Source organism: Humulus lupulus, chromosome 6 (assembly GCF_963169125.1).
Source record: "Humulus lupulus chromosome 6, drHumLupu1.1, whole genome shotgun sequence".
In the NCBI taxonomy this organism is placed as follows: domain Eukaryota; kingdom Viridiplantae; phylum Streptophyta; class Magnoliopsida; order Rosales; family Cannabaceae; genus Humulus; species Humulus lupulus.
Window position 1 is genome coordinate 191,048,403 of NC_084798.1, and position 24,249 is coordinate 191,072,651.

The 24,249-nt window shown below is 33.2% G+C and overlaps 1 protein-coding gene across 1 annotated transcript; it reads left to right on the forward strand.

The window, feature by feature from the left end:
• The first annotated feature begins 3,688 nt into the window (after nucleotides 1-3,688).
• LOC133782867 (disease resistance protein RPM1-like) lies at nucleotides 3,689-7,329 on the forward strand. Its single transcript, XM_062222288.1, has 2 exons — nucleotides 3,689-3,973; nucleotides 4,108-7,329. Exon 2 carries the CDS (start codon nucleotides 4,725-4,727, stop codon nucleotides 6,855-6,857), a length of 2,133 nt encoding a protein of 710 aa, XP_062078272.1. The 5' UTR covers nucleotides 3,689-3,973; nucleotides 4,108-4,724; the 3' UTR covers nucleotides 6,858-7,329.
• Nucleotides 7,330-24,249: the final 16,920 nt, after the last annotated feature.

The following is a 24,249-nucleotide window of genomic DNA, read 5'->3' on the forward strand; positions in this document are numbered from 1 at the left end:
CCAAAACAATGCTCTTTGACAGTCAGACAACTTAAAACATCATGCGTTCCAATCAAAGTGCCGTCAGTGAAATTTTTCTTTAGCATGTGGAAATAAACACGTTCTAATCAAAGTTTTCCCCTTTTGCTGGATTTTACGTAAATATATAATTATAGGGAAAGGCTTCAGTGCTCCACTTTTCTTTTCAACACCGGTGTGTCTATATCTGGCCTTACACGCGTACTTGTTGACTCTAGTTTATATAAATCGAAAGGTGGAACACGTTATTAATTGTACATCCTCCCACTCCATATCATTCCTTTAATAGTTGTTTTATTTCAAAAAAATAGTTTGCTCCCGATTTTAAAGTCCTTATTAATCGGTGGGTTCATTTATAAAAGTAAACACTTGAGAGAGATATTTTATGGGTATTGGATCCGCCGAGTTGAAAATCCTTCTCTAACCCTGGTTGTGGGTGGTGATTATCCATTCATTGGATTTGCGAAATAAATTTAATGGGTTTTGGATCTCCGGACTTCTGAATTCCTTTAATACCCGTCGTTTGTCTGGTGAGTTCTGTCCTTAGTAGAGGAATACATGTTAGGAACTGGTTACTGTGGTAATTATTAGTAACTTGTTACCGAATGTTTTGGTAAATAATATTCAGTGCATAATATATGTTGAAATTTAATGGCTCGAATAAAGTTTTCTCTAAGCACAGTTTCAGTATTTGTTGTTACTTGTGTGAATGTTCCATTTTCTTCGTTACCATTTTTCCATACCCATTTTTGAACTAAATTTCGAAGGCCTTCCATCATTATAGTGATTGGTAGCATTCTTGCAGCTTTCAATGCAGCATTTATCGATTCAGCTATATTTGATGTCATCATTATATATCTTCTTGTTGGAGTATGACATCTAGACCAAGTACGATATCCAATTTTTTGTAAATACGGTCTTATGCGAGTGTCAATCTTGTCTATTTCATGCATGTAGTGCTCAAATGATTGTACCATGTATGCCTTTGTTGCTTTCACAAAGTTTATGTTTAGGTCCTCCCCATGGACACCGAAATTGACTTTGATGTTGTTTAGCAGGTGGAATATGCATGCTCCATGGAAAGCTTTAGGGTATATATTGTCTATAGCATTTTCTATGCTTTTGTGCCTGTCTGAAATGATTGTTATGCCTGTTTGTAAAATCACGATGAAGCAACTGGTTATTATGTCCAAATTAAGTAACTGGTTTCATTAATTTATATGACTATTATTTTTTTACACTGTTTTTACTATTATATTGCTGAATTATTATTAAACAATTTATTTTATGTGTTTAATTTGTTTGAATAAGAATAAAAAAGAAAGAAAACAATACCTTCTCTTTCTCCATATGTCTCATTTAGCTTTGTGAAAAACCATAACCATGATGAATCATTTTCAAAGTCTCCTATTCCAAAGGCTAATGGAAACATGTTGTTGTTAGCATCCATTGTTGAAGCAGTGAATAAAGTTCCTCCAAATGATGTATTCAAGTAAGTTCCATCTATCACAATGACTGGCCTACAGTGTTTCCATCCTTTGATGGAATTTGTAAATGCTAGGTACACATATTTGAAGTGATCCTTATTGTCTGTAACCAGGTGCGTTATTGTACCAGGGTTCGAGACTTTTAGCATGTGAAGGTAGATGAGAAGTTTTTGGTATGAATCATCTTGGTTTCCTCTTGCCAATTCTAAAGCTTTTTCTCTTGCTCTCTAGGCTTTTTGATACCCCATTGAAACACCATAATCATCTAGCATGTCGCTGATTATGTCATTTGGTGTGTGTACTCTCTTTATGACATGTATTTTTGTTTTTATTAGTTCTCCAATCACATTGCAATTTGCCTTCCTGTGGTCTTCTATAATGATGTCCAAGGAGCAGGTGTGAGTTTTTACATACTTTCTGATTTTAAATGTTTCTGTTTTCCTGAACTTTGAAGCTCTAAGTAACCAGTTACAATTGTCATCCACACAAGTTACTAGGTACTCTCTTGATTTGGATCTTTTTGTCTTGAATTGGATGTTGTGGATCATAGCATAATAACATAGAGTATATTTCAAGAGCATTTTGTCCTTATAAATCTGGCCTTCTTCAACTTTGAAAACTTTATGATCAGTTATAATTTCTGTATCTTCTTCTCTTTTTCTTTTGTTTTCTTCTATTCTCTCTATGATAAAATCTGCTACATTATCAGCTATGTCTGTAATGTTTGGGAAGGTTTGTACCTGGTTATTTTTCGTGCAGGTTGCTTCGTCATATTATAACTCTGTAACTGATTGCTGGTTGTTTAGTTGAAGAACTAGCATTTCTAGATCTGTGTTCTATATTTGTGTTTCTTTTTCATATGTATTGTGTTCAATAGTTTCAGCTATTGTTTGATCAAAAGTGGTGATGCATAGTGGTAGCTCTGTTATTGCATTTTGCTTCTTTTTCAGCTCAATGTAGAATAGGACTGAATTGTCAGTGAGTGATTTCATTGGTGGCATACCTGGTGATAACTGGTAACTCAGCTTAATATTTTGAATATTGTATTTTATCTTAGTTTTCACTAAATGAACCAAATTTTTTAGAGAATAATTTGTTGGTATTATTAGTCCAGTCATGGTGTAGTCATCATATTGATATCTATCTCACCATTTTCCTCCAAAACGAATCAATGTCATTATGGATTCCATATCTGCAATATAGCACAACATAATTTTTAGTGTTGTTTCTTTATTAATATTCATATGTAACTGGTTACGTTAGTGAATGCATTTTAACAAATGTTCAAAATATATCATGTAACTGGTTTCATTTATGTAAATCAAGATCTAATTTCCAGGTTCCATGATAAATTATTTTGCAGAGTGTTTTTTTTTGCATGTGTAACTGGTTGCGTTATTGAAATGTTGTGTTTTTTTTTGTAATATTTGAACTATGAAAATGTTCAAATTATGTCATGTAACTGGTTTCATAAGTAAATCAAGAAGTAATTTCCAGGTTCTTTGTGTAATTATTTTGCATATTGTATATTTCAAAAAAGTTTTGCTTACCTCTATGAGAAATCGGAGAAGTTGATGGATTTGTGCCTTTGCTGATGTGAACATAGCTAAAAGCAAATAGTGTTATCGGAGAAGTAGATGTGATTATTGGAAAAGAATCCAAAACCAATTTCAGTTGCTGGAGAAGAAGAGCAATTGATCGAAAATTGAATTCTATGTTTAATTTGATGACTGTAGAAGGTCGGAGAGAAAGACTGCGAAAATGTTTGATTCGCGAGGTAGATTTGAAGCAAACACTTCCGAGAGGCAAAAGCAGGCGATCAAGAATTTTATTACTTGATCGGAGAAGAAGAGTGTTGTTACCGGAGAAGATGATGTTACGATCGTAAACAATGGAGGACGAATTGCAATGGTTGGAGAAGTGAGAGTTATTGATTGGCGACTTGGTTTATTGATTGGAATCTTGTAGGCGGCAGTCTATAGAAAAAATTAGGAATATAATGGGAACCTGGTTTCTTAGTTTTATGGAAATTCTATATTTTATATTTTGTTTTAAGCTTGTATTACCATATTTTGCTTAATTATTTTTTTGTTCATGCAAAATTAAATAGTGACCCGTGATTGTTGTTGTATCTCTCTAATTCCACACTGTCGCATGATCATGTATGAAAGCTCCATTAAGTCCTTTTTTCACACTACTCTGGTTTGGTTAGTAATAAATGTTGTGGAATTTTTTGGGAGATTTTCCCACTCTGTTCAAGCACATCTTTTCCCAAGCATTTCTTCATTGACTTGTTGAAACGCCTACCTTCGTTTACTTCTCTAACTCTTCACCATCTTCCTATTCTAGAATCTACCAAATTTTTATTTCATATCTCAAAAATCCTAGGTGCAACTATCTTGATCTTTGCTCAGCAATTTCTTCGATAATCATAGCAAAACACAGAATTTCCTTTTCTTGTTTTCCAGGTATTGTTTGTTTCTTGAATATTTTTTTTCAGCTTTTTAAAAAATAATTGATATATGTAAAAACTAAATTCCTTTTCTTTTTCTTTTTTTGTGACGAAACAATTGGTTATTATGGGATGTTTGTCTTCCAAAAGAGATATATATCTAAAAGCGAGAAAGAAAAATGGCTGAAACGTTCTTAACTCCGGTCATTCAGAGTTTGATTCAGCTACTTAGTGATGAACTTAGATCCTTACAGGGTATTCATAAAGAAGTCCAAAGCCTAAAAAAAGAACTGGAGATTATTCAGTCTCTTCTCAAAGATGCAGATGCAGTGATAAACAAAGAAGGTTTGATTAGTGATGCTATGAAAACTTGGATGAAACATCTGAGAGAAGTAGCTGATCATATAGATTATGTTGTTGATGAGTACCGGTGGCATGTGGCGCAGGGCACTACTGACAAGCGTGGTTTCATTGGCTTTTTCTGTAAAATAGGTGGTCGAATCAAATCTTTAAATTCACGTTGTCCTATATCTTCTCAAATTCAAGAAATTAACCAATCTCTGCAGAGAATCAAAGAATCGAGCCAAGGATTTGGACTGAGTTAATCTTTACAAAGAGTAGAATGTTCAAGTAGTAAAACATCGTGCACGGAAGAGCAGGGCACACGACTTGGTTCTCATTTTGTTGAGCAAGATGACGAATACTTGGATGTTCCTTTGATTCAGAGTCAATTGAAAAGCTCTTTGGTGGAAGGAGTATCAGCACGTATGGTTATATCATTGGTAGGCCAAGGAGGGATTGGCAAAACTACTCTTGTTAAGAAAGTCTACGATGAGGTGAAACATAGATTTGATTGTCATGCTTGGATCACTGTGTCTCAATCGTATGATATGAAAATTATATTGAGGAACGCGATAAAACAGATGGGCCCCATATCAGAGTGTACTACTTCACATTATGATATGATGATCCAAGAGTTAATTACACCTCTCAGGCAACATTTGCAGAAAAAAAGGTACGTAATTATTTTTGATGATGTTTGGGATGCAAACTTTTGGGAAATGATGAAACATGCTTTGTCTAGTAACAATAATGGTAGCAGGGTTATTATCACAACACGCAATGAAGTAGTAGTTCCATATGATTTTATCCTTAGGTTGGAAACTTGGTCTTTTAACATGGCTTATGAGTTATTTTGTAAAAAAATATTTCAACATGAGTTTGAAGGTCGTTGCCCTGAAAAATTAGAGAAATTGTCTCATGAGATTGTCCAAAAATGTCAAGGATTGCCACTAGCTATTGGGGTCATAGCTGGTTTACTGTCAAGGAAAAGGAAGGTTCAATTTGAATGGCAAAAAGTGCTTGATGACATTAATTTTAAATTAAAAACAAATCCTCAACTTGCAGGAATTTACAAAATTCTTTCACTCAGTTATCATGTCTTGCCTTATCACCTTAAACTTTGCTTATTGTATTTTGGCATGTTTCCTGAAGATTTTTTAATTTGGGATTTCATGTTATATCAATTATGGAATTCTGAGGGTTTTGTTCAAGTAAGGGAAGGCAAATCATTGATGGAAGAGAGTAAAGGATACTTGAATGAGCTTGTGGAAAGAAGCTTAGTTTCATTTGAAATTGATGGACTGCATAAAAGGTACAAAGTGCATGACTTGATGCATGAGTTCATCACATCAATGTCAAATGATTTATGTTTTTCTCAAATTTTGAGCAAAAGGAAATCTGAATTTGGGGAATACAGACATCGGCGCTTGTCAATCCACGGAAGTTTGCCAGAATCTGTTGTGAAAACAATGCAACAATGTACAACTATTCGCTCAATTTTATTTGTAAACTTCAATGATGATGAACATTTAATTATTAATAGGACCTTTCTGATGGCTTTGTTTAAAAAGTTGAAGCTTTTGAAAGTTTTGGACTTTGAAGATGCACTTCTTGAATATCTTCCAAAAGAAGTGGGAAATTTGTTCCACCTGAGGTACTTGAATTTGAAAGGTACAAATATTAAAATTCTTCCCGAGTCTATTGGTAGGCTTCACAATCTACAACATTTGAATCTGGAGAGCACCCAAGTGTATAAGCTTCCAAAATCCATCGGCAAGCTTTATAATCTTTATACTTTGAATCTCATGTATACATTAGTACGGGAGTTGCCAATGGAGATAAATAAGCTTTGCAATCTCCGACACATTCTTGCTTGGACTAAAGAAGAGTTAGGGTTGAATATACAAGAAGGTTTCAGACATTTGGAGAATTTAGAAACACTACTTCGTGTGGAAATGCCTCAGGACGTTATTGGTTTCACAAAGGAGGTGGAGAGTTTGAGTAATTTGAAGAGTTTGGGCATTTCCAAACTGAGTAAAGAAACTTCTAGTGTTATTTGTATGATCGTTAAAAAGCTGAATCGCCTTAGACATTTGCTTTTGCATACTAGCGATGTTGATGAGATTCTAGATCTGGAATTGATTTCATCATCTTCTCCTCCTCTGTTGCTTTCACTTTCCTTGTACGGTCGATTAAACAAATTCCCTTGCTGGATTTCAGAGCTCGCCAATTTGGAGGTACTGGTATTAAGTTTTTCAAAATTGTCAGAGAATCCACTAAAATATCTCAAGGACTTGCCTAATCTGATGAGTCTTCGAATGTATGACAACTCATATGAAGGAGAGCATCTACACTTTGAGGAAGGTAGCTTTTCAAAGCTCATCGAGCTCCACTTATCACACTTGCAAGAGTTGAAGTTGATAAGGATAGATAGAGGAACATTGCCTGTCCTTAGAAAACTAATTATTCAATCTTGCTCCCAGTTGGAGGAGGTTCCCTGTGGCATCAAGGACCTAACAATGCTAAAAAGACTTTGCATTTGGGACATGCCCAAATAATTTCTTGATAGAGTGCAGTCAAGTGGATACTCAAATTGTTCCAAAATTCAACATTTTCCTGTAATAGATATTAGAAGAATGATGAAATATCCTAAAAGAAGTCAGTGCATACATGTGAGGTAGTTTAGTTAATACAATTTGGAGCTTATTCCGCAACCATGAATTTTTGAGCATCTATGAATGATTTATTATTTCATATCTGCCTTGGTGGTTTAACTTCAGGTGGCCCTGTCTCGAATGCCCCCTTTGTGAGAAATTCTGATACTTATTTTGGGATCCGCAATTGGGTCGTCAGGATTATAACATCCTTCATTCTTGCTTGCTTTCATTATCTCTCAAGGGTCAGCTGAGTTTCACTTACGGAGATTGATTTGAGTTGAATTTTCATCACTTTTCTTGTTGGGATTTGCATCTAGGAATTGATGGTTTTGTTGTGTCTTTTTCCATTAAATTATATCATTCTATTGTTCTAGTTTTACTACACTTTGAAGTAGCTAATTTGTTGCTATGAAGTAATTTCAGATTTTTTTTATTGCTTAATCTTTGATTTTTGAATGTTATTGGTACTATAGAAAGAATAGAAAGATTTATTTTATTGGTATTTTAATGAAACTTAGAATACTTGAGTGGTCTACCAACTAAAGGCAAATCCAAATCTGGAACAATAATAATATATTAGATCTCAATTTCAAAAACACATATTTTACAAAAAAAATAAATAAATAAAGAGATATTGAGGCGATAATATCTAAATTTTTTAAAAACTTGCACTTTAATATCTATTTTTTTTTTTGTAATAATAATACATTATATCCAAAAATCGGTGCAATTGTTTGTACCCGCAATTAATGAAGGAACATGAGTACACTTGGTTCGCGGTCACGACATATAAATAATGTCACGTCATACTAAACTTTTGTTTTTATTTAAATTTAATTTTCTTTTTAAAAATAATAATAACTAAAATAAAATTTTCAGAAATAATAAAATAAACTAATAACTAATTAAAACCCAGAAATGAAATGATACGATGAAAAGAAAGACCCAAACTCTTAAAAAAAAGGTTTGGAAATACCAAAAAATCTTCTTCTCTTTCTTTGTGTTTATATATATTATTAAATATATAATATACTTATAGAAATATTAATAAAAACTAAAATAATTTTTCAATGTTTTACTATATTTTACTTAAAATATGATATTTTAAGATTATTAGATTTTAATTACTAAAAGAAATTGTTATTAGTTTTAAGTTTAATACTATTTAGGATGTTATTTTATTTTCGTATCTAAATTATAAAAATATAAAACTAAATTAATAATCATTTCATCTAATCAAGAAGTGTTTTTTCTTTTCATTTTATTATTATTAATAGGTACGAGTAACCATAGTTATTCTCGTTATTTATTGGTTAATACCCGCACCGTCCCCGATGGTTAATTGGGCAGGTATGGCTATATAATCAACATATGGGAATGGGAATGGTAATTGAAAAACCGTCTCTAATCCACACCATTGCCATTCCTAAGTGGCTTTGCTGAAGATGGGGAAAGTGAGAGTTATGTAGGTGGACAATATGTATAGAAATCAAAAAATAAATGGAAGAATAGATTCTTCTTTGTGGTTTCTATGGTTGTCTTAATTTGGGTGATTAAAAGAGTTTAACTCAAGGTTTTATTGTATCTCAAAAAAGAATTGTTATTGTATCTGAAAAAGAATTTAACTCATGGTTTTTAGAGTTGTTTTTGTGTATCGAATTGCTTCCAAAAATCAGTTAAATGGAAGAATAGATTCTTCTTTGTTGTTTCTTTGGTTGTAATTTAACTCATTGTTTTATTGTATATGAAAAAGAATTTAACTCATGGTTCTTAGAGTTGTTTTTGTGTATTGAATTGCTTCCAATAATCTGTTATATCCATTAATAACCTGGATAACATTATCATTTAAGGAAAAAAATCATATTTTTTAAATTAATTTGGTAATAAATAACATTAGTTAAAAGATAATGGCCACATTAATTATTCTTATTAATTTCAAGATGATTTTTTTTCTCATAGAATGAATCAAGAATGAATAATAAATATTAAATAAGATTTTTTTTATTCTTTAATTAATAAATATGTGGCTGTCACATCAACATGTAGTTCTTCCAAAAATTTGAAAAAGTCAAAATTTATTTTTAGAAATATTAATTAACAGTTATAAATATGGACTATTGATCTTAATTCAATGATTAATATTAAAGTAACCATCATGGGTAGTAACCATTAAAAGTGTCCCATTTCACCAAAATCCTACCATTATCAATTAATAGATTTAAAATTCATATTAACTAATTGTTAATGTTAAATTGAATCAAGAAATACTATTTTTACAAGATTAATGGATTTTACTTGTAAAATTTAAAAAGGGTCCAAAGCCCTAATTTTAAAGAAACTAAGTAAAGGACCTTTTAGCAACATAAAATCTTTTTCAAGGGCCTTTAATTAAATTAACTTTTTAATATTATTCTAAATAAAAGTACAATCTACTTTTCTCTAATTATTATTTATTTCCTTAAAATAATCATTTCTTAACAAATTATTTCATTAAGGGCAATCCCATAATTTAGCATGTTGTTCGAAAATTTACCAACCTGGCTAGGACCGATAGTTGTAACAATGTCGTAGAGTATGCTTATTGGTTAATACTTAGATAATGAGGTTTAAGAGTTTGAATTAGTCGTTTAGTGGCTAAACTAAGAAAGGACGATAATACCCTTACTTAGTAAACTATAATGACTAAAATGCCCAATAGTTTATTAATAACTTAATTGCCATAATTAATCAGAGTATAATGTAGGAATTACAGTATTGGCTAAGAGGAGCGTGTAGCTGTGGTTTAAGGATTTACGTTCGAAGTGAAGGAATCCAAGTAAGTCAACCTTTTACTTCTCTCGCTACAACATGAAACATACTAGTATATTGATTGCTAGAAATAAGATATTACACGAGTTATGGGAATGGGCTCAATTAGAGACAATGACTAAGGGGATGCATATATCCTTTCAGAGATGGTGGGGTAGGTACCCCACCTATGTTGGCAAAGTGCAGACGGTTTCTGCCTTTGACATTCTTATAGTCCAGTTCAAGTCTGTGACAATTATTATCGGTCTGGTTCAAGTTCGTGACAAATACTAATAAGTTCGGTTCAAGTCCATGACCCTTTGTCTGGTTCAACTCTGTGACCTCCAATCCGGTTCAAGTTTGTGACATCTGTCTGTGGATTAAGCATACTGGTAAAACCTAGAAATCTTAATGATCTGGTGTAACTCTGGTTACACTCTTAATAGTACTTATGCCCTAGGTAACACGAAGGTTACCCTGGATGGGGATTTAGGGCAGGGTTAATAGTGCTGAGAGCTGGGTCTCAACTATTGTTTGTTTTAAGGGGGCGCCCAAACGCCCCGACTTTATTGGAAACTCCCAAGTTGGCTTCTAGGAGTTTTTTTTTATATTGTTCCTATATATCTGCTTACTCTGGGATTTTCTGTGTGCATGATTGATATGATTATTTTTGGTTATCGGACATAACCACAAGTTTGCCAGACGCTTAGACATTCTTAAATTATCTGTTTAGGGTCCGGATTTATCCAGTACCCTAATTCTGTAAGTTGTTTGATTTCTGGTCAATGACTTGGTCATTGACATCTGCTTGTGTTTGATGATTTCATGATGTAAGGTTGAACTTACTAAGCATTTTCACTTACCTAGTTGTTTCATGACGTAGGTAAGTGCAAGGGCAAAGCAGAGCAGTGAGCATTGGATTATGCTTGGGGGAGTGTACATGTGGCTCGACCTTTGGGAAATATTTTGGAAAAATGTCTTTTGGGGCTAACACTGTTTTATCAGTTATGTTTACTTTAAACGTTTAAGAACAATTGTAACTGGTTAAGTGTGCACACATAACTTTTCTTTTTAAAGTTTTTTTTATGTAAATTTTGTTGACATGTTTATAATGAAAATTTTATTTTTCGCATTGTTTTTGGTCTGATATTTTCAGGTCTTTACACATCGAGTTTTGGAAAACTTGATCACTCATCTTAAATCTCTCTCTCAAGAATCTCAATTTTTCTCCTAGAAACTCATATATAGAATGCTTAGCTTTGTGAGTTTAAAGGGTGTTTAATCCAAATTCTCATTTCCTCTTTGAAAAAGCCTCAAGCATTTATGGAGGGCTAGTAAATAGAGAATTAGGACAACGATACATCTCGTGTATAAGTATTTTAGTTGTGTTTTTCATTGAAGAATATGAAGTTCTAAGTGGTGGTTCATCAAGGATTTTGAAGCTTCATCAAGGTTGAAGAAGATTGTTCTACAACTAGGGTTTGCATCATTTAACTCAATCTTTCTCTGGTCTCTGTCAAGGATATTTTTGTGTAGATTCATAATATTGTGGTGGTGTAATCTCACTCTACCCCAACATTCTAATTCTATAATATTTGAAATACAACATCATGGAAGAGTCTACTTCATTTTTAGCTTTGGTATACATGACACAAGAATTTGTGAGATTTGATAGATTTGATGGGACTAACTTTGTTCGTTGGCAAGATAAGATTAGGTTCTTGCTAACCACTCTCAAGGTCTTCCATGTCTTGGACAAAGACCTAAGCCCATAGAACCCACCAAGGAAGATGACACCCAATAAGAAGTCATCAAAGAAAGGAAGAGGCACGAAGAAGAAGAATTGATTTGTAGGGGTCACATTCTCAATGCGCTATTAGGTCGGTTGTATGATCTCTACACCAACACCAAGATTGCCAAGGAGATTTGGGAAGCTTTAGAGAAAAAATACAAAGCGGAAGAATAAGGTACAACAAAATTCATTATTACTCAATACATGGAATTTAAGTTTTATGGTATGGAACCCCTTCTTCCCCAAATACATGAGTTGGAAATAATTGTGAATAAGCTATCAACCCTCAATATTGTGTTGCGAGAGCAATTCCTTATTTTTTTTTTCCATAATAGCCAAGTTACCTCCACCTTGGAGGGGTTATAGAAAGAAAATTATTCATGAGAATAAAGAGATTTCCTTGGAGGAAATTCTCAAACACTTAAGGATTGAGGATGAATCCTGTTCTAGAGATAAGAACGAGGAGGAGTCGTTCATCAAGAGTTTTGAAGCATCATCAAGGCTGAAGAAGATTGTTCTACACTTAGGATTTGCATTATCTAACTTAATCTTTTTTTGGTCTCTGTCAATGAAAATTTTGTGTAGATTCATGAAATTGTGGTGTACCAAACTATGATGATCACATATAAAATGTATTAAACGGAGCCACTCGGTGGCTTGGGAGGGCTCAAGCAACCCACTAACATTTAGTTTTATAATTATTTAAGTTTAAAAAATATGAATTTAGTGCTAAAAATGAAAAATTATGTTTTTGCCCCTCAACATATTTGTAGGCTTCATTTGCCCCCAATTGAAAAAAATTGGCTCAGTATGAATCACTTTTATTATTAACGAGACAATGTAATACAATTAGTTAAATACATAAAATTTATATTCACTATCAATATTAACAATAATTTTTTATAAAAATAAACAAAAATATGAAGAAAAAAAACCACACTCGCTTGTCTTTTATTCAATGATATGATTAAAGTAAATATCTACAAAAGGCTACAATACAATACAAGTTTCAAGTAGTGAAACATCGTGCTAAGAGATGGGCACACAACTTGGTTCTCATTTTGTTTGAATTAAATTATAAACATAATAATTTGTAATGTAATATATAAATAAAGAGAATTTATGCGATATACCCCTTTGTTTTTGGCACGTGAATAGATACTGTTGACGCTGTTCTTCGCCAACAGGTAATTAAGAAAATAAGAGAATGCGATTAGTGCTAAGTAATGAACTGAAACAGGTGAATGATCTTAAAATGAATTGATGATATGAATACTTTTTTAGGTGGTTCAAAGGTTAAAATCCTTCTACTCCACCAGCCAATATTATTGCTATATTTCTGGTATTCTTTACAAGGTATTTCTTTACACAATAGAATCCAACCCTTTGCAATTCCCAGGGTCTCCATATTTATAGGAGAGGACACCTGGGGGTTGGCAAGGGGGGTCATCCCGTGACCTTCTTACCCATCATGTTACTTCTGTGACATTCATGATTAATTCCTAAAACCTGACAAATGAAGTGTGGTCTAATCAATAGGTAAGGGGGATAATGGGCCGCACGGCCCAACCCAGTTGTGGGTGCCTGAACACGCACGTTTATGCTGCGTGTCCGAGAATTCAGGGATATATTAGACACGTGATGTCTGATATATGCACGTTTACATTGCGTGGTTGACTTTATAAAGGGTCACAGCTTCCAACTCAGGCTCATGCCTCGAGCTGGATGCCTTCTTAACCCGCGGTCTTCATACCTCTGACTCGGCTCCTTAGTAATCTTAATAAACTTTTGGCTACCTCGAGCTAAAGAGGTAAGACCTGAAAACAGCAGCTCTGGCCACGTGACATCCACGTGGCTGATATAATTATGCCATATCTCAGCTCACTAATAGCCCGTGGAAAATTAGGGCGTACAGATACAATTTATATTTTTTATATAATAGTGTACATTATAGTTATTAGGATATTCAGCGAATTTTTTAATAATTTATAGTGTTGAGGTTTTATGCCCTAATTAAAACTCAATTTGTTTGTAATATCATTTTATTATCAATAAAAAAATAGAAATCATTTTGTTGACTTAGTCAATAACTTTGCTCACATATTTTATTTTCATGATTATTTATTTAATATAAACTTCTATTAAATCCCGATCATATAGCTAATCGTATTTATAGTGACGTAATCACAATAGAATATAAATATGATTATGTGTTCAAAATAAGTTAGTCCTAAGATTAGTCAGTGCATAGGATTCACATTGACTTGCCAATCTACGATATGATCTACTTACACATTGCAGTGTTATGTTCTTTCTAGAACATTAGCAAAGTAGACAAGATCGGATGTATTTGTTACATCGGACTGGACCGATATTGACAGTAGATAGGATAAGTAAACATACCGTTATTATCTATTATAGTCATATCATATAGTTGACCATAGGTCAATTCAATCTCAATTATGAGTGGTTAGTATTCTAACTGAATATATTATTTGAGTTCTTGGACTTGTTCGTTACCAGCTTATCCTACGGACTAGCCCATACTTGCATCTTGGGAACTCGGTAGTATAATTGAGTAGGAGTGTTAATCATAGATATGAACATCTATAGTTTCTGATGAATAAGTGAAACAATGATTTTCTTTTAGTTTGGTTCAAGGTGCTAAATGATAGAGATCTCATTTCAGTAATTAATATTAGTTTATAAAAATATCATTTACAAGGAACTAAGTGTTTTAAGGATAAAATACAATGAGGGGTAAAATGGTATTTTAGTCCCATCTCATTGTAGCCCGTCTATAGAGAATTGAGTGACAATTATGGTTGTAACAATGAATAATTAATAACGTATCTATATTTGTTATAGTGCGTTCTATGAATTCAAGAGTGCAATTACGAGTCTTTAGTGGAGTCACGATGAATTAATAAGTTAGTATATTTATTTGTCAGATTTATGATAACTTATTGGAGCTTGATTTCATAGGCCCCACTATACCTTGGATAAAATCATCTAGATAGTCTTACTTAATTGATTTAATTATCAATTAGAATTATCAAAGTTGACTAGGTCAATTTTTGATAGCTTCAAAGAATTATGTAATTTAGAGAAGAAAATAGAAATTATAGAAGATTTATTAATTAAGATAAATTAGTATCTAAATTAATAGATAAGTTTAAATCAAGGTTCAAATTATAAATAATTAATTTGATAAATGATTTAAATAATTATTTAATTAATTAAATCAATAGAAAATAATACAGGTCTTGATTTTAAGTCCAACGTGCTTATAATCAAATGAGAAATTTCACAGGTCTAAAGCCCATAATAATTTCAACCTAGGGCTGCTAATTGACTATTATTTTATTGATTTTTTAATTAAATAAATGCCCTAATTAAGTTTATAAAAGGAATGTTTAGTGAGAGTTGAAAAAATAAGACAGACACAAGTTTAATTACTGGTTTTCTGATAGATTCTCTCTATAAACTTAAGTCATTTTCTAAGCCTCATTATTCTTTCTCTTCTTATCTCTGTATGTATCTCATGTGTTGAGAATTGCCCACCCTAGTCTAGGTGATTCTAAGGATACTTTGGAAGACTGTGAAGAAAATTGAAGATCAGTTCAGTTTCTTGGTAATACTCTGCGACAGAAAGAATACAAAGGTTATAGAAACTGAATGAATGACTCATTCATTCCGCTGCGTATAATGTAAGTATTCTTATCATTATTTCTCTTTGAATTCAATTTTAGAAACATGTTCTAGGTTGTCTCATATTAACTTGTTTAATATTAGATCTACATAAAAATAAATTAAGATTTTGTATAAGTTTTTCCAACATATAGTGTCATAAACAAGGTTCAAACAACATGTTTTACACTAGTGAGAGTTGAAAAAATAAGACGGACACAAGTTTAATCACTGGTTTTCTGATAGATTATCTCTATAAACTTAAGTCATTTTCTAAGCCTCATTATTCTTTCTCTTCTTATCTCTGTATGTATCTCATGTGTTGAGAATTGCTCACCCTAGTCTAGGTGATTCTAAGGATACTTTGGAAGACTGTGAAGAAAATTGAAGATCAGTTCAGTTTCTTGGTAATACTCTGCGACAGAAAAAATACAAGGGTTAGAGAAACTGAATAAATGACTCATTCATTCCGTTGCGTATAATGTAAGTATTCTTATCATTATTTCTCTTTGAATTCAATTTTAGAAACATGTTCTAGGTTGTCTCATATTAACTTGTTTAATATTAGATCTACATAAAAATAAATTAAGAATTTGTATAAGTTTATTCAACATATAATGTCATAAACAAGGTTCAAACAACATGTTTTACACTAGTATATATATATATATATTTAAAAACTGCGTACAATTGACTCTTTGAACCTTATTTTTGGCATTGAAAATTATTCAAATTTTCTTAAAAATTTGCAAAATGTCTCAAATAACTAAAATGCACTTTGCCAAACAAAGAAAAGTAAGATTATAACTACCCGAATACTGAAAAAATGAGGGAGTATACTGATGCACTTCTTTTCAGGGATATACACTAAAATTTCCCATAAGATATATCAAATGCATATATTAATAACCCAAAAAAAAAATGCATATATTAATAAAATATATGATAATAAAATCATATATTATAAATTAAAAAGTATAAACAGAACGATGGTGGTTGAGTAAATAAATCATAGGGAAAAAACATATAAAAATATAATATAAAAAGCTAATGAGTAAATCATATGTGGCAGGGGTGTTCATAAAACCGCCCATATCGCACAAACCGCCTGCACCGCACCGTAATTTGCGGTTTAGAACTCTTCGAGGTACGGTTGCGGTTTGTATTTTTGTCAAACCGATCAGTGCGGTGTGGTTTGCGATTTTAAATTTTATAAATGCTGTTCAAATCACACCGCACCACATCATTATATATATATATATTAATTTTTTATATTATTTTTTTCAATTTTACTACATTTAAGTTAATGCATAAATATTTATATAGTATAATATAATATACACAATGTATAGAAAAAATATACAATGTTTCATAAGATGTTAACACATATTCTACTTTAATATAAAGATGTTCCTCCTTAATTAAAATAATATTTACTTTTATATTACATTTTTTCTTTGTTATTAGTCTGTTATATTTTTATTGTTTTGCTTAAAGTTTATTAGCTTGTTGTACATTTAATTATTTTGTTAAACACTTTATGTATGGTTATGAGATTTATTATGAATCTTTCTTAATTATAATATTTAATTGTTAAATTATTTGGCGATAGGTATAAATCGCCCACACCGCACCACACCATACTGCATTTTTGTGGTGTGAGTTGCGGTTTGGAAAATTGTTCAAACCGCATATGCGGTGCGATCCAAAAATTAGAGAAAAACTGCACCACCTGCACCACGAATACCCCTAATATGTGGTGCATCAAACTATGAGATGATTATTGTAAAAAAAATAGTATAAAAAAAACCTTAAAGATAATATATACTATATTAAGGTATTAATTAACTTAAAATTTAGTATAAATTATATTCCTTACGGCTTAGCCATTTTATTATTTTAATGGGAATTTCAACTTGTTAATGTTTTTAGAGACATGTTCCCTAGACATCATTTTATACATTATATTTTATGTTAATTTTAGGTCCTTAGATTAAATAAAATCCAATGATCACAATTAGAACATAAATAAAAGAAAACATAAATTAAAAAACACTACGATGTAAATGGGGCGGGTCTGCCCCGCCCCACCCCGCGAAAATTTTGCCCCGCCCCGCCTCATTTAACTTTTTTTTTTTTTAAGAAACATTAAATTATAATTTTAGAATTTTCCCCAAGTCTAAATATTATTTTTTATTGTAATCTTTATATTTTACACTTGGTATCAACTACACCATCAAATATTATATTTTGTTTTTTTATTTTAACATTTACAAAATAAATACAAGAATAAGGATGAATTATATAAAACATATTTTTCAATATTTATAATTCTTTCTAGTCTATATAGAATTAAAATATTCTAAACCACATATAAAATGTCAATTTTACGTACTATGTATATAAGTAGCATGAGAGAATTGAGTTAGAGTATAAAAAAAAAAAAAAAATTGAGGCGGGGCGGCCCCGCCCCGTTCAAATTCCTAGCGGGTCGGGGCTGCCCCGCCCAGCTTAAATTCATAGCGGGGCGGGGCGGCGCCCCACCCCGAATTCTGCCCCGTCGGGTCGGAGCCCCGCCCCGCCTCGCCCCGCCCCGCCGCCCCATTTTGCCATCCTTATTTATGTTCTACCATCTTCATCAACTCTGCCTCCGGATTCTCATTTGTCGTCAATGACACATAGACCTGCCGCCGTCTTTGGATTTTCATCACCGCCGCTAACACCTCCGTCATTGTCACCTATAATCCCTGCCTTCATCCACCCTAACAATCGTCTTTGATTTTGTTCTTTTCTTTACTCTGTTTAGAAAAATACAAGTTTTTTCTCTGGAAAAGTACAAAGACTGCTGCAAATGTTTTCCTTGTTAATTTCATTTCTTTGTTTATTGTCTAAATTTGTCTTTTTTTTTTCTTTCTTTTATTTAAATCAAAGGTTGTCAAAAGAATCTTTAAGAAAGCCATATGCATTTATATCATTTGTTAACAATAACTATATTATTAGTTCTTTGTATTTAATTTTAAGTGATGATATGTGTATCCAAAATATGTGTAACCAAAATATACTATAAATCATTATACACAGTGTCACAGCTTTTGAAAATGATGAGTTCTATTTTTGATAAATGTGATTGACTAACCTAAATTGTCACGTCAATACATGTAATATTTAGGTACGTATTTTGAGTACCCATATCGTTACTCTCTAATTATTTACATAGCATTCCAATTGTGTTGCAGCATATCTCTACATTTATTTATTCATTCCTGATCTACTCTCTCAACATGTTGCGGTGGATACATTTGGAAAGTATCTCTTTGCAAAGATAGCTGATTTTGGGTGAACGCTTTCACAGTTTTTGTATTTGTTGTTTCCATCATATGAATTGTCTCGTGGTCTAATTTTAGGTAACTATGCTAAAATGAGGAGACCCAACTAACAAAGATTATAGAAATTCAAACAAATTTAGATAAGGAATGAGCCACGATTAGTCTCTCTAAATAAATGGAAAAACTTTAAACATCTTTTGAAAGCCTCCAATTCTTTGATCTTCTCCACTACCAAAAACCAGTCCAGGAGATTATTCTTCTTCTCGACCAAAACCATCCCCACAGAAGAACAATAAGTGGTCACCTGAAATGAAAGTTGTCAGTATATTATCTTGAAGCCAAGTGTTGCCATGTACATTATCTCGACCCAATTGACCAAACACCCAAAGTACGAAAATGATGTGAAATAGCCAAAATTGAAGAAACCCAAAATAAAGAAAGACCAACACTTGAAGTATAAATATGAAAGGCTTGTAGCGACGAACGACAATGGCTTTAGTTGGTGTCGATGGAGGCAATGGCAGCGACGTTGGAAGTCTACAATATTAGACTTCACACTTGTCACTCTGTTAGGTTCTTAGCTATGTTAGTTAAGTTTGTTATATTCAATTGTAATAGTCTCTTTAGACTCTTGATTGTAACACGTGGCTTATGTTGTATCTTGGTTACTGATATAAATAATAGTGTTACTCAGCTCAATCATTAACTTCGTCTGAGTATTTTCTCTCAAATTCTGTGATTGTTTACACATGGTATCAGGCCTTCAAGATCAAAGATTCAAGGTTCTTCACTATCTTTAGTTCTTTACTTTCTTTAGTTCGATACTTTCTTTACAATGGCATCCCCACCTTTGATGATTCCACCACTTCGTCTGCTCAGTCACATCCTCCTTCTCAGCTCTCACTGTACAACATTAGCAATTCATACACCATACCTCAACTCTTGAGGCATACACCATAAGTTCTCATGTCCTTACACCTTTGCTCAACATGGGAGAGTTAAACGCAAGCATAGACACGTTGTTGAGATCGGTCTAGCTCTTTAAGCTCATGAAACTTTCTCCATGCACTACTGACTATGTGTCTTTCGTGCAGCCGTGTACACCATCAACAGACTTCCTACCAAAGTCCTTCACTCCAAATCACCCTTTCAAGTTTTATATAACAAAGCACTTGATAACTCTCTTATGTGTGTGTTTGGTTGTCTATGTTTTCCTTGTTTAAGACCCTATAATGCCAATAAACTTCAGTGCAAGTCCTTTCTCTGCATCTTCATTGGTTACAACACCTGTCATAAAGGTTACTTGTGCTTGGACACCTCTTCTCATCACATATACACTACAAGGCATGTTATCTTTGATGAGAGTGTTTTTCCTTCTTTTTCTACTATAAGTCCCTCTCACTCCAACTTTAATTAATTTTGCACTCCAGCCATTCTACTTGTCCACTTTCTAATCAATTCACCCTCATTGCCATCTCCCATAGCTTTCGCTAATCCGTACTCCATTTCACCACCCATACATAGTTTATCCCCCTCCCCACAAGCCTCATTTTCGCCACCCTCTATTCCTGAGTCACTTATTCCTAAGCCTACTATGAATTAAGAAGTTACTAACATTGTTATTGTGCATGACAATCAACTTGCTAATACTCATCCTATGCTAACCAAAGCTAAATGTGGCATTCATAAGCCCAAAGCTTTTATTTCTAAGCAGGTTTCTGATCCTCACCTGCCACCTAAAAGTTACAAGTAAGCTCTTTTGCATCCTCATTGGAAATTGGCCATGGTACATGAACTACAAGCTCTTCAGCACAACTCCATTTGGCACCTTGTCCTGAAACCTCCTGGCATAATAAATATCAAGTAGAACATAAACAACAAACTACAGGCTTCACAAATAATAAATAGTTCATTCAACAAGTAAATCATTCACACGACTTATGTTGAGCGATGTGTACAACACTCTCATAGTGGCCTTGCCAACACGGCCTACATTTTGCATGATTATCGCTGAGTACGGTCCATTCCGATCAATCAGAGACAAATTCATAATGCAATAGATGAAACAGATATAATTATGAAGCATGGGTTCATAACCCTAAATATATTCCTTGCACGGTTGTAACCGCGTTCATAGGTCGAGGCCAATGACCTACTCTTGGTGCGTGTGCCAGTTTTGTTACCTAGATTCCAGTATTAGCGCCTAAACGACCCAAGTGTGATCCCCTTCAAGCATCTTTAGTCAAACCTAAACAAAATCGATCGAAATCAATTAACACCAAGTTTAGTTCATAATTATGACTCCTAAATAATCACATTTAAACTTGTCTTAGGCTCTAAGACTGTAGATATTTTCACAAGCTTTCCAACCATATAAAGAACATCCAAATCTGACATTGGGGTCAAAAGTTATGGTCAAAATACGAAACCAAAAAATCGCAACCTAAAGAAAACCTATTTTGAGCCGTGATGCCCTCCCAAAGGACTGCGGCACCACTGAAGTTAGAGAGCTTTTCTAAGCCTAAATGAGGCACATTTGCGCTGTGGCGCTCACCCACTTAAGTCGCGGTGCCACTGCGAAAAAACCCAAAATTTTATGCGTTTTCTTGCGATTTCTCAACCCCATTTCGACCCAAAGTGACCCAAAATCAATCCCAAACAAGTACCAAACTCATATTCATGCCCCAAACTTAACATAACACTTCATATCCATAATATAACATCATTAAAACACCAAATTACTCCTTTATGGACATGAATTGGGGATTTAGGGTTCTAACACCCAAATAACCCCAATTTCCACAATTCAATCCTAAATTACACATTTCAGTAGCAAACATCCAAGGTTAAAACAATGATACAATTGTTCCAAATCTTAATCTAGCATTCAAACAATCCATCACCATCAAATTTTAAATTTGAGAACTAAGCCCCCAAATTTCCAAAGAAACACTATGAACTAAAAGAAAGAGCAAGAAAGTAAGCTTACCTCTGCTTGCAAATTCAAATTTCCTCAAGCTGAAGGTTGTCCTCACTGCTGCCAATCCTTCTCTAAATCCTAATCCTTTCCTAGAATCCTCCAAAATCCAAAAGATGGTTATCTAGTTTGTCACTTAAATGTGTGTGTGTGATAAGTTTGAAAAAGAAAACAAGGAGAGAGAGAGAGAGAGAGAGAGAGAGAGAGAGAGAGAGAGAGAGAGAGAGAGAGAGAGAGAGAGAGAGAGAGAGAGAGAGAGAGAGAGAGAGAGAGAGAGAGAGAGAGAGAGAGAGAGAGAGACCTTCATGTGTAAGGAAGGATGCTGCCCAAGACTTAGTCATATTGTCTAATAATTGGTCAAATGACCATTTTGCCTTTTGTCTTTACTTAACCTCAAAGCTAACTTCAAGGGAATTTCAGTCTTTTGCCTAAGCACATAATTATACCACTAATCCCCAAACTTATCAACTAATCCATCAAACATAATTATTGCACTAATTAAATTTCATTTCACCAATATCCTCGAGGTGTGAAAATTCTCAAAATACCCCTAGGCTCGACCCGAGCCTGGTATTTTTTCTCATTGTGACTTTTTCGCTTAAACCGCTCGAAGGGATCCACTCATGCCGAAAATTACAAATATCCATATAATAATGTGTTCCCAAGCACATAACACATAAAAATTACAAATATACCCTCAACGTGTCAAATTTATGAAAATGCTCCCTTTTTTATCATAAGCGAGGTTTTAAACACATTTAAGACACCTAATCATGCATACTCACTCATATAATAATATAAATCAATTAATTCACATAATAAATCACATACTTGTCCCACGTGCCCTCCCTACATGCTAACCAAGATACTTAATTACATTTAGGAGTTTTAGGACTCTTCAACTATCCCTTCCTAATGGAAATTTCGTCATCGAAATTTATCTGAATAGCTCGGGATATTGATCCCACATGTTCGACTCTAACTCCTAAGTCGTTTCTTCAACTTTGTTGTTCCTTCATAACACCTTGATGAAAGGAATAGTCTTGTTCCTCAAGACTTTGTCCTTCCTATCTAGAATCTGAACCTGTTTCTCCTCATAAGACAAGTCATGTTGTAGCTCTAGGTTCTCATGAATCAGCACGTGTGTTGGATCCGATACATACTTCCGAATTGTAGTGTTCAAGAATATTTAATTAGCTATTTAGATAGTAGTAGTTTGTAGTATGTTAGATTCCGTGGATTTTGGTTCAAGCCGGGAATTAGTTGGACACTCATAGCAACAGTTATGGATTTTATAAGTTTAACCTATAGTTCAAAAATATTAATTATAACATAAGGTTTGATTAATATTGCTGGTCATAAATATATATATTTATTTATTATAACCTAAGGTTTAGATAGAGCCACTAAGAGCATGACACTTGTCATAATCATGATTATTGAGGAATTAAGTATTTTTGATGGATAGTTTTAATAAAAGAAAGATCTAGAAGCTCTAGAACCTTCCAGAAACTGTTAGGATCGTATTATGACTCAGTCAAAGCTGTTTACTCAATTAAAAATATGCTAAAAAAGTGCAAATACTTGTTTGATATATCAACGTATGCCGATATATCGCAGCTGTAGGGGCCGATATATCGCCTACGGAAGATACGGAAAATACGTCGAATTTGCACGAACGATCAATCGAGGCTTGGGAATACAGGGGGAGGCGATATATTGCCTATGGGGTATCGCCTCCATGTGAGTTTTTTAAAAAGTTTGGTTTTTCAATTTTAAAAATAGCCTTAACCACTTAGACCTGCCTTTGAACGATTTTGACCGAGAATTCGGCGTCATTTGAACGAAAATTCAAATCTTTTTCATTTTATATTCATTTATTTATTCAAATTAAAAGGGGAGTTTCACTACTTGAACTCTATAAATAGGACCTAGTACTCAGCCATTTTCTTCATTCTTCAAGCATTTGATCAAAGCCTCCAATGTGCTAGTGTTACTATAGAGAGATACACTTGGGTTTGGGATAAAAGCTTTATTATTCTAAGCTTTTCTAAACACTTGGGAAGTGAGATTTAGTGTGATTTCGGTATTGAGGTTTAGATCAACCCATAAGATCATTCAAGGTATTATTTACCCTAAGTTCAGTTCTTTAGTTTTCTTTTATTCGACACCTAACTCTTGTTTATGATTCTTGATTAGGTATTTAAGTTCTTGAAACTTAAGGTTCTTCTTGGATGGTTTAGTGTTCTTTTCATCTCTTTTTCTTTAGATTCTCACCATTTTTACTATTGGTTTATAGAAGTATTCTAATCCCGTTCTTGTTCCCAAATATCCTGGCTTTTGGTAAGGAAAATAGGCTAGATATATGCGTTTATATGTTATGATATGTTTTATGCTATGATATGATATATGTTATGTTATATGTTTTATAGTCCTTTGGCATATGACTTGTTTAGCTAGCAAGCCCCAAGAGTTTATGGGCATATGACTTGCTTAGCTAGCAAGCCCCACAAATTTATGGGCATATGACTTGCTTAGCTAACAAGCCCCAAGAATTTATGATGGCCATTAATATTGTAGTCCTATACGATATATGTTTTCTAGCATATGTTTATGATATAGTTTTATGCTTATGATTATTGTGTTAGTAGATTTTCCTTGCTGGGCATTAGGCTCACTCCTTTATTTTTAGTGTGATGCAAGAAAATGATTATGGAAGGC